The sequence below is a fragment of the Vanessa cardui genome, chromosome 11 (genome assembly GCF_905220365.1).
Source record: "Vanessa cardui chromosome 11, ilVanCard2.1, whole genome shotgun sequence".
Classification (NCBI taxonomy): Eukaryota; Metazoa; Arthropoda; class Insecta; order Lepidoptera; family Nymphalidae; genus Vanessa; species Vanessa cardui.
Window position 1 is genome coordinate 9,924,474 of NC_061133.1, and position 12,829 is coordinate 9,937,302.

Sequence of the window (12,829 nt, forward strand, 5' to 3'; positions counted from 1 at the left end):
GCTAATTATAACCTTTTTATTCCGGAATTTTAACGATGATTTTGAGAATTGAGAGCATTGCATTGTATTTCACTATCAACCAGTGACTATAAAATCATAACCACTTAAATAATTAAGACACTGTCGTTTTAGGTAAATTTAATAAATTCGATCAAAAATTCGAAGTTTTTTTTATATATATATTCACCGATTAATCGATTTTAATAAAACTTTTTAATCGAATATCACAAAATGCATTTAAAAATATAACGACTTTTTAAAGATAAAATTATTTTTGTTGGAATCAACAACACAACTTGACTATGTGTAGATGAAATAAGGATTCCGATTTTAACATTTCTAAGTTGAACGAACAAACGCTTTCATATAAATGTATTAAACATAGAATGATAGAATAGAATTTTATAAAAAAAACTGTTACACAAAATAAACCTTTGTTCCAAATTTTAACTTTCAAGGCTCACAATGAGTGCGTAGCTTTGCGTTGACAGTCAGTCAGGACAAACGATTTAACAAAGCTCAAATTATATACTTTTTGTATTAGTCGATTATACATTATATTTTGTTGAAACAAATTACTTCGCTTGTCTGTGTACGTCGTTTGGGGATTACGCGGGAATTTAATAAAAACATGACGCACGCAATACCTTTTATGGATTAAACATCTTCAATTGTGTTTATTTTCAATGCAATATAACGGAATATAAAGTTAACTATTGATATAGCTGATAACCAAACGTAGTTTATGTTACATATCGTTGTAGTACCTGACCAACCATATAACCTTATTAAAATAAATATGTAATCTTATGTAAATATAATTTTACTTAGTATGTAAGTACATTCGCGAAATATTATCTGACTATTGGGCACGGCAAGTCGGGTCACGCGATCGTGACACGTGCTGTAAACTGACTTTTAGTAAACTTTGTAAAATTTGATTAGTATAGTAATACTAATCAAATTAAAATATCGAAACGATATTGCATAGAGGCATATTCTGATATTAAAAAATTGCATCCTCTTCAAGGTTGTGCTTTGTTGCCGTCAACTAGGTATAAATATAAGCATTAAAGAGCACATCACTTTTGAGCCGTCACTCATGCGAACGCCAGCTGCGTAGCGGATTGCGTAGCATGTAGTTTTCTCGCGTGGCGTCGCATCACAGGGTGAGATCGCGCGGAAACGAAGGTTGCGCCCGTGACCGCGCCCGCGCCCGCCCGCCGTCAACATCGCCAGTAGCGCAGTATCGCGGCGCGCTCTCTACTTCTCGGACCTCGACCCGCCGGATTCGGTACAGCTCGCGACTCGCCCCGGTCTGTGATGTGCCTCGTGAGCTGATGATGTGCAGCCGAGTGTGTGTTGTGAGGAAGTGCGCGAGCGACGAGCGGCGGCGGACCGCGCGCCCGTAGCCCGCCATGTGGACGCTCCTCGTGCCGCTGCTGGCGCTCCTCGCGCAGGGCGACGGCGTCTCTTTCACTCCGAACAAGGAATTACTTGAATGTGCAAGGTTCGTTACAAGAACTTCTTTGTGACAGCTCACTCGACACACGAACTTTCAAAAATATTAATGACATGCTGAAACTATTTAAAACATTTTTGCGCGCTATTTTATAACAAGCAGAATGCGAAATAATTTTAGAGGTTAAAATTTGGCTAGCGTCGCGGGGACCTCGGATGAGCTATAAAAATACGCTTGTTACGCCGGCGTTGGTCGGAGACGAGCTAGACATAGTTATCTTTCGACTGATCATACAAAATAATAACTTTTACAGATGTCGTGTCTCGATAAAACATTGGAATTATTTAAAGCTCACAGAATTAGATCAAACGATAAAAGGTACAAAGAACAACAATATTATATAAGATATTAAAAGATCTGTGTCCGAGCTCAGATCGATTTATATGGGCTGTTACAACGTAAAACTAATTATAATACAGGATAATAGCTGTTCTATCATTGTAATAACATAAGTCTTATTTAATTTTAACATCAACAAAAAACAAAAGAAGATATAAATAAATATACACGTTTAAAATACGACAAATTAATATATACTTGAATGTGTAATGTACCTAAACCTAAATCTAAACTAAAAATAATAAATAAACGTTTACAATGGATTGTGTCGAATGTGCAAAATTAGTTAATTTGTAAGATTGATCTCTGCTCAAGTCGTCCAAGGAGACGGGACGAGTCGCTTGGCAAGCCTCGTTGTTGACATAAACACTTGCGACTAACCGCTGACCGCCAAGCTTGGCCAGGTGCAACGATCTCAATTCTGACCGATTTAGCAGACATGTCCCAATTCAAAAGCGTGTGCGTACAACAACAAAATGCCTAATAATAATACACTACTTAGCGTTGCTAGCCGATTATTATTAATATCATTCATAAGTTTGGAGTTTGTTGCTTTCTTTATTTAAACACACAACAAACAAAGTCTTCAAAAATGTTTAATAGGTGATTTGGATTGTAATTATTTAGAGAAAAGTGTAAAACCAATACAGTTTATTGTCTATCAGGTAGGATATAGTGTTTATATTTGTGTTTAACTGACTCCACCGTATTTCAAATGTTAGAAAAAAATAACAAGAGAATTTCTGGCTTTCAATTCTGTAGTAGCTATACTTCAATACTTTTTATACAATTTAAAAGTGCTTGTAAAAGCCTCTATGAAAAAGTGATATTTATTATTTTATATTGAAAAATACTTTCTGCTTAACAAAATCATGACAAATTTTATAACATATAATCATTTATCCTGATCTAATTTTGAACAAGATTATAAGAAAGTTAGTTTAATAATGGTAGTCATAACACAATTTTCCATGCGAAGGGTATTCTAAATCGTCGGGTTTTTTAAAGCAAAATAGTACCCATCTCTTGAATATATAAGTAACTAATGAAAAGATAGATTATTTGGTAAACAACAAATCATTCATTCATTCTTTATTGGGGTTACCCTTCTACTTACATAAAATACCACATTAAATACATTTAATGTCCGTATTACATAAATATTCTTTCGCTACGTTTTATAAAATTAAAACACATAATTGATTTACAAGACAATTTACGATGTGATGTGGTTACGATTCTTGCTCGGATGTTTATTTTTATTAGTCATAGTATCTTGGCTTAAAACATTTTTTACGGAAAGAACTTCCTACCACAACTTGAAGAAAATTGTATACCCAAGAGCTGAATCCTGATGATTACGTTCTAAGATTGATGGAAAGATTATTGTCACCTTTTATCAATAATTGGTTCCTAAAATTAGATGTTATGTATAACACATTTTTATGTCTAAACATAAAATAAATGTTACAGAACATCTACACCTAAAATAATAAGGTAATTTCTATCTATCTATTACTTTACTTTTTACTCTATCTGGATATCACATATCTTTTTTAATATTATACACGTGACTAATCATCGATGCTCAGTTAAAAGCACAATATTTTAGAAAATTGTGTTCATACAATTTTACATGCATGTAAGAACATAACAATTAATATATACTTTTTTAATATTTTATTTTGAATTCTACATAAAAAGACTATATAGTCAAAGTTGAGCTTTCGTCGTTATTGTCATCTTATTTTTTAACATTTTCTAATGTCTCACAAATATTAAAAGCAGAATTCCTTCAAAGGTCTGTCATAATTTTCTGTAAATTTGTATTTTCACCTTAAAAATGATATCAGAGGTATTATACTCATATAAGCCAATATCAGATTTCAGTGCAATTGATTTGTACAAATCAATTATGAAAAATATAGTAAATCATTTTTTTTTTCAAACGAATCAAAATTGACTGAAGAAAATTATGAATCAACCTACAAAATTTCGAATAATATCACGAAACCAAGTACAGATAATATTGTAAGGATTTATAAAATTTTTAAAGTATATTACGACTTTTTATTTATTTAATTTAAAATACTTTATTGACCAACAACATAAGTTGTGACAAAAGGCGGACTTAATGCCTGAAGGCATTCTCTACCAGTCAACCTTTAGGCCAAACAGAAAGTCATGAAGGCGGTAACTATACATTTTATAATAATTTACTTGGTTAGCTTTGTGTAAGTCCTTCTAGCTAGGTACCACCCACTCAACATTTCTACCGCCAAACAGCAGTACTCAGCATTGCTGTGTTCCGAATTCAAAGATCAGTGAGCCAGTGTAACTGTATATACACACAAGGGACAAAAGATCTTACTTCCTAAGGCATAGGCGATGTAAGAAATGGTTAATATTTCTTACAGTGCTATTGTCTATGCGCTGTGGTTACCTAGTGGGGATAAGATAGGACTACCTATTTGCTTGTCCGTCTACCAATATCATAAAAATAACTTTTGATTGTGTATTTATTATTTGAATTTTATCAGTTTATATAAAAAATACAAACAAATAAAAGACTTAAAAGTATTAAAAACAAGGTAAGCTTCCGATGTTCATTAATGCGTCACACTGACGCAAACTTGCCCAAATGTGATGACAAACTGAAGCCAATTGAATAAACAAAACAACTTCCTAACAGCGACACGAAGCGTACCTTGAACTTATAACAGTTTGAAAGAACTACGGGAATCATTCACCGAGCTATATTTTTATAAAGCCATTCGAAATAACCCAATTATTTTGCACTATGAATATTAAACTAATATGAATATTTTTAGTCGTTAAACCGACTTATCTCTGTATATCAAATCACTCACGTTTCGTTAATTGTATTTTCGTTAACGCTACAAACTTTTCGTAACTATCATAACCGCACTGTGAACTAGATATTTTTCACAAATGAAATCAGTAGGTATATATACCTAGATACTGTATTTTTTTAGTTGATGTGCTTTTTTACAAATCTAGCTATTAACAGATATGATACAAATAAAACATAGTAGATTATAAGGATAACTGCGTCTGTCTTTATGCATTCGGTATTTAGTATATTCTGCACACACATTCGAAAATGCGAAACATTAGGTCGATTATTTTTATATTAAAAAGTTGAGACCATGACTGTCGTGAACGAATTAAAATACTCCAATTGTATCAACGTTTACTGCAAGTTTATTTTTATAATTCATTTGTTAAGAAATAATCGCAAGACCTCCCGAACATCGAGCGCTACCAAGAATTACCATACCGTGAGAAATAATCACACCATGCATTCCTTGAAGCTACCACCTGTTGCCAGCGTCGCTGCTTTGTTTCGCAAGACCTCCCGAACATCGAGCGCTACCAAGAATCACCATACCGTGGGGACCATTCAGTGATTTACCGATTTCGTATATAAATATGTAATTCAGACTACAGAACTTCGCTTTTTGTTCTAACATCGAACAGACTGTCACGTATATTATAAATTAGAAATAATTAATTGTTAAATTAAATTATTTAAATAAACGTATAAGTTAAATTCGTTCGGTTTCATTCTGCATCCTCAACGGCAGCCCTACGTAATTGGCGCAGTCGGTAGGATGCTCGCGGAACGTTTCGCGTAGAAGATTTCCGTAATCGCGTGAAGCCCCGCCGTAGCTTGTCTAGCTGCTGCATCCGTAGCATCCGAATCTACGAGTAGTGCTGCACGAGAGGTATCCAGACATCGATAACGCAGAGAGACCGAAACATGTTCATGTGAGTACACTAGATTCTTTTTAGTGGTTGCTCAATCCTAGCCTAACTAACCTGTGTGTTAATAAAATTTGCCAAGATTTTTCATTTAAGAAAATCGAAGGAACCTAGGATAGTTATTAGTAGTAGGCAAACTTTCGTAGATAATAGAAGAGATATTAGTTTAAGTAGTATAGAAGAACAAACGGAAATGTCTGAGTTAGACACCATTTATAAAGCCTTAAGGTTGGTACCCGAGTTCGACGGGAACCCAAATGTACTTACTAGATTTTTAAAATTATGTGATCAATTGGTAGGACAGTTTTGTAGTGATAGTAGTAGTGAATTAAGTAGGTGTGCTCTTCTCAACGGAATTCTTAACAAAGTAACAGGCTCTGCTGCTCGCTTAATTAATTCTAATGGGATTCCATCCGACTGGCAAGGCATTCGAACTGCTTTAGTGAACAACTTCGCGGACCAACGAGATGAAACCGCTCTATATAACGATTTAGCTATTTTATCGCAAGGTTCAAAATCCGGGAACCCACCCCCTACGAACTACTTTAAATCTAAAGAAGTAAATTACAATAGTTTCATTGACAATTCTATATACGATGAATATGCCGATTATTACGATCCTTATTACGATATTAGCGAGTACGTAGAATACCAGCAACCCTATGAATATTCCGTACAGGAACCTTTAGAAAATTGTACAGAAACACCCCAAGTGGAAGCCGATAGCGTTAAAACAAACGAGCAGGATTTTTCGAAGGACCGGAAGTCCGACACCTTAAAATAGAAATTAATCTTCAAACCCAACGTCAGCTTCCGTACATTCAAATCGCATCACCTCCTATGAAACTATTAATAGATACAGGAGCAAATCAATCTTTTCTGTGTCCCGAGGTAGTGGAAAGATACTATAGTAACTTACCAGTAAATTACGATCCTTTTGAAGTTAAGAATATTCACGCCACCTCTAGAAATTACTATTCAATTACGTTACCTAGCTTTAAAGAATTTAATGATTCGGATAATACGACATTTTACATTTATAAGTTCCATGATTATTTCGATGGGCTTATTGGTACAGACCTATTAGATAAGTGGGAGGCTGTAATAGATTATAAGAACAAATTGCTAAAAACTAAAACCGCTTCAAATCCGATTAAGGTATATGATTCCCGCAACGCGAATTTGTATGAGGACATTATACCAGCGAATACTTCGAAATTACTTAGGATTCCGATAAATATTCATGACGGACATGCATTTATAGAAGAACAAACCGTTTCAAATTGTATTATAGGCGAATGCTTAACTACCGTTTCGAATAACAGGGGAATAGTTGAAGTAACCAATCCAAGTCGAAGCGACGTCATATTCTCTATGGACCGAGCAATCTCTGCAGAAATGTATAACGTACAGTGTACACCTGCCAATAAACAGCAAGATCGCATAAAAGAAGTAATTTCGCGTCTACGCACTGATCACTTAAATATCGAAGAACGTACGAACTTAGAGCTGCTTTGTGCGCAGTATGCCGATGTTTTCTACTTAGAAGGAGAGCCTTTAACTTTCACCAACAAAGTAAAGCACTCGATTAAAACAACTGATGAGGTTCCGGTTTACACAAAAAGTTATCGGTATCCCTATGTCCACAGACAGGAAGTACAAGAACAGATAGGTAAGATGCTAGAACAGGGAATCATTAGGCCTTCGAATTCAGCATGGAGCTCCCCAATTTGGGTTGTAGCTAAGAAAGCAGACGCGTCAGGGAAAGCTAAATGGCGTATAGTAGTTGATTTCCGAAAACTCAATGAAAAGACCGTAGACGACAAGTATCCCATTCCTAATATAGCCGACGTATTAGATAAATTAGGTAATTGCCAATATTTCACAACCTTAGACCTTGCTAGTGGCTTCTATCAAGTAGAAATGAACCCCCAAGATATACCTAAAACAGCTTTTAATGTTGAACACGGCCATTTTGAATTCTTACGCATGCCTATGGGCCTTAAAAATAGTCCATCCACTTTTCAGAGAGTCATGGACAATGTGTTGAGAGAGCTACAGAATACTATTTGTCTAGTATACCTAGATGATATAATAGTATTTAGTACATCCCTTCAGGAGCACATAATTAACCTAGAAAAAGTATTTAAGAAATTACGTGAGTCAAATTTTAAAATACAGATGGACAAATCAGAATTCCTAAAACTAGAAACGGCGTACCTTGGGCATGTTATTAGCAAGGATGGTATAAAACCTAACCCTGACAAAATATCGGCAATTAAGAATTACCCCTTACCTAATACCCGTACAGAAATAAAACGCTTTTTAGGATTACTTGGTTATTATAGAAAATTCATACCAGACTTTGCTAAAATAACCAAGCCTCTGACCCAATGCTTGAAGAAAGGTTCCAAAATTGTCCAAGATCAGAATTATATCCAATGCTTTGAAAAGTGTAAAACTCTACTTGTCAATGATCCGATCCTTCAATATCCGGACTTTTCAAAGGAATTTATACTCACAACAGATGCTTCGAATTTAGCAATTGGAGCCGTTCTTTCTCAAGGCCCCATTGGATCAGATAAACCAATAGCATACGCATCGAGAACGCTTAATTCAAGCGAAATAAACTACAGTACGATAGAAAAGGAATTACTCGCCATTGTGTGGGCAACGAAATACTTTCGACCCTATCTTTTTGGTAGGAAGTTTAAAATTATGACAGACCATCGGCCTTTGCAATGGGTAATGAACATGAAAGAGCCCAATTCGCGCTTAACACGTTGGAGACTACGCCTAAGTGAATATGATTACACAGTCATTTATAAACCAGGGAAAATTAATTCCAACGCCGACGCCCTATCACGAATAGAAATCCATAATGAAGAGTCTAGTTCTATTGTCGTTAACATCTCAGACAAATCTGATTCAGAAAGAACCAGAAGTATCGACTCAAGAACCGACAGTATTCATAGCGATGCAGAAAGCCCTATACTAGAAGTCCCTATTACTGATGATCCCCTTAACAAATTTAGCAGACAAATCGTATTTAACGTTGTTGGCGATATTAAAAGTAGACCTCACATAACTCACCCTTTTGAAACTTACACAAAAACTTGCATACAAATCTCCAAATCAAACCTAGAACAAGATGTAATAGATGCCATAAAAGAATACGTTACACCACGTATAAAAACAGGAATCTTAATTAATCCCCCGCTTGAAATGTACAAAATTATACCGGTTATACAAAAGTATTTCAAAAATTCCGCAATGAACCTAGTTCTTTCCAAATTAGAAGTTGAAAACGTTAAGGATTACCTAAAGCAACAAGAAATTATTAAGAACTATCATGAAGGCAAGACGAACCATAGAGGCATTAATGAATGTTGTTTAGCTCTGTCTAAACGTTATTTCTGGCCAAAAATGAAAAACCAAGTGACAAAATTCATTAATGAGTGTCTTATTTGCGGTCAGGCAAAATATGACCGAAATCCTGTAAGACCTAGATATGAAATTGTACCACCACCTACCAAGCCTATGGAAGTTGTACACTTGGATTTATTCAGCGTAGATAGTAACAAGTACCTAACAATTATCGATGCATTCTCGAAATATGCACAAGCATATTCTTTGAGAGATGCTACAGCCGTTAGTGTAGTTCAGGCTTTATTAAAGTTCTCTTCCCATCATGGTATGGCTCTTAAATACATTACGGATAATGGCCCTGAATTTACAAATCAACTATTTTCTGAATTCATTAAATTACACAAAATTGAACATCATAGAATATGCCCCAATACACCCAATGAAAATGGAATGATAGAACGCTTTCATAATACCCTACTCGAACACTTGCGTATCTTAAAATTAGAACACCGCAATGAATCCGTTACCAACCTTATGACGTACGCTGTAATGGCATATAATAGTTCAATCCATTCTTTCACGAAATGTCGCCCAATAGAAATAATTACTGGTCATTTAGATCCGCGAGATCCTTTAGACATGAATATAACAGAGCACCTATTGCAGGAATATATACTAGATCACCGTAAGCGAATGTTAAAGGTATACGAAATCATTAATGAAACCGCCCTTCAGCGTCGTACTGAAATAACCGAGAACATTAATAGAAATGGCATAAAAAATAAAACATATGCACCTGATCAACGAATCTATGTCAGAAATCCCCTAGCTAATAGACAGAAATTAGCTGCCCGCTATACGAACGATACGGTTGTAACAGATTTACCTATACATATTTATACAAAGAGAAAGAGAGGACCCGTACCCAAGTCGCGCCTGAAACGGGTACCTAATCTCCGGAAATTTAGATTATACGGACGCACTAAAGTACGAAAATGCCATTGCTATTCTACAAAAGAACGAAAATAACTTAGCCATTGAAATAAATCATCAAATAAGTTTAAGCAAGCAGTGGGCATCTCAGAGTTCAAATGTTACAGATAGGATAGTAGAAAACCAGAGGAAAATAGAGAACATTATTAAAACCATCTTAGATAATGATGTTAGGAAAGAAGAAGATGCAATTAAGTATTTTCATTTAGCCCAGCTACTTACAATACTAGGTGATGACATAGACAATTTGTCACAAGAGTTGTCAAAACTACAGAATCTATTGGCATTCATAAGAGCTAAAAGCATCCATTATTCCGTTCTCGATTACGACACTTATATAGTTATGTTAAATAAACTAAAAGGTTTATACAATTCAAATGTAGTGCTAGATATTAATTTTAGGGAATATTTAGATCTATTAAGATTAGGATATTATTATAAAGATAATGATATAATCTTGGTAATTAAGTTTCCAATCATGAATCCCAATAACTACATCCTTTACAAATTGTCCTTAGCCCCTAATAGTAATGATAAAATTATAATCCCTACCTATCCATACGTAGCAATTCACGAGAAAGATCTACTGTATATAGAGACAGAATGTCCGAAGTACAGTCACGGTCATCTTTGCGAGGACAACTTAAACCGACACTATGGAGAGCAAACGAGCTGCATTCAACATCTTATACTCCAGCAACATATCCATGAAACCTGTCGGGTTACTCCAGTAATCTTATCTTCTCAAGCCATGGAACAATTGGATGATCGTCACTATGTTCTGAGCTTTCCCAACTTAACGAAAGTTCATTTAACCTGTTCTCAAGATCAATACAAAAACCTTCTCGGAAGCTATCTAGCTGAAATACCTAAAGGGTGTGCTCTACAAACGTCCATCTTCACCATCACTAACCACCATGATCAAGTAAAAGGACAAGTTTTGAAAATGTTGAATATAGAATATAGTAATGAAGATCCATACAAAGCGACAGCGAAGAACATCTTGAAATTGAACAGTATAGATTTGACTCACTTACATTCAACCAATACCAGGATTGCCTCTCAAGAACCAGTGACTTTGGAATTGTCGAACTTAGACACGCTCTATCACACGACTATACCTGTCTACCTACTCATCGGTGCATCAGTACTCACTATTAGCATCGTCCTCATTCGTCGCAAATGTATGCATTCAAAAAATACCAACCAGAAGGAAAATGAGGCAACCAGAACACAAGAAGTCCAGGACAGCCCCAGAGATCCTATGTCTCTATCAGCACTATTTTCGACAAAAGTCTCCAAATAGCTGCTGATCCTGCGGAGGGAGTTGTTAAGAAATAATCGCAAGACCTCCCGAACATCGAGCGCTACCAAGAATTACCATACCGTGAGAAATAATCACACCATGCATTCCTTGAAGCTACCACCTGTTGCCAGCGTCGCTGCTTTGTTTCGCAAGACCTCCCGAACATCGAGCGCTACCAAGAATCACCATACCGTGGGGACCATTCAGTGATTTACCGATTTCGTATATAAATATGTAATTCAGACTACAGAACTTCGCTTTTTGTTCTAACATCGAACAGACTGTCACGTATATTATAAATTAGAAATAATTAATTGTTAAATTAAATTATTTAAATAAACGTATAAGTTAAATTCGTTCGGTTTCATTCTGCATCCTCAACGGCAGCCCTACGTAATTCATTGATCAATATATATGCAATTCACATGGAATAACTATTATTCCAGTATTATTTCAGTATTATTCCGTTATTTGCATCCAAAGAAATAAATATTTTAATTAATTAATATGGCATTTATTATCATTTTTATAGACACATGTGCAAATGATTAGTGGGTAAATAAACAAATTGTTATATATTAATTGTAAACTCCAATTAACGATCATTTTGTTCAAACGTTTACAAAAATTATAACATAAGTTATAATAGAATATTCAGGGAGTATCAATTAACAATGCGCCCTGTCTGCATACATTACTCAATAGACGATACGATTATACATATCTTGGGCCGTTGGGTAGCCTTCGTTCAGAAAGAACACCGAAGCTGAAGTCTATTACATGTAAAATATATAAGAAATCATTACACTACATTGAAGTAATGAATAGATATTTTTGCGTTGTTCAGAACGTAACGCAATGTAACGTACAAGTGGTGAAATAAAAAAAAAAGAATCTATTAGATATTGACATTATTAATTTTTAAATCAGTTACATTAATATGTTCGCCGAGAAATGGTAGTCCTCAAGAAACGACAACATGTTTTTTTTTTGAGAATAATGCGAAAAGAATATACTCTTCTTGACGAATTTTGATCATTTTTTATTTCTGACGTTTTACAATTCGGACAAACCAATTAAAATGATAACATTTCGAAGTGATATATATTATAAAATGTACATCCTTTTTAAATACTTATCACATATTTAGTCCACATTTTAACCATTAAAAATTTAAGAAAATATCTTATGCAAATAGGATATTTATACTCTATAAATATAACAAATAAAGTATCGTATATACGAAATTCCCGACACGATACATAAAACCTGCGATTTCGCAAATAATAGGAAATATGCGTTGAGAGTGACCGTAAAACTATAACACTACTTTATGACAACAATAACCTTTGAATGGCGCCAAAATTAACCGGTTAGCATCTGCGTCATTATTAATCCAAATATAACCAGCGGGTCGGGTAACTGTGACAACAGAAATAAACCCTCGCGCTGAATAGCTATCAGTGCACCACGAGTCTGTCGTATTCGTATATGCATAACTATTGGATCAGCGA

At 34.9% G+C, this 12,829-nt stretch overlaps 1 protein-coding gene across 4 annotated transcripts in view; it reads left to right on the top strand.

Annotated features, from left to right (window-relative positions):
- The first annotated feature begins 482 nt into the window (after positions 1 to 482).
- The window catches only part of LOC124533561 (glycine receptor subunit alpha-4-like), a 32,100-nt gene continuing 19,753 nt past the window's right edge, over positions 483 to 12,829 (top strand). For 2 of the 4 annotated variants that reach the window (XM_047108928.1, XM_047108931.1), the window contains exon 1: positions 483 to 1,510. In XM_047108928.1, the coding sequence (XP_046964884.1) occupies positions 1,419 to 1,510 (92 nt within the window). In that variant the 5' untranslated portion in view covers positions 483 to 1,418. The remainder of the gene's footprint in view (positions 1,511 to 12,829) is intronic. The other 2 variants (XM_047108927.1, XM_047108929.1) reach the window with 2 other exon arrangements.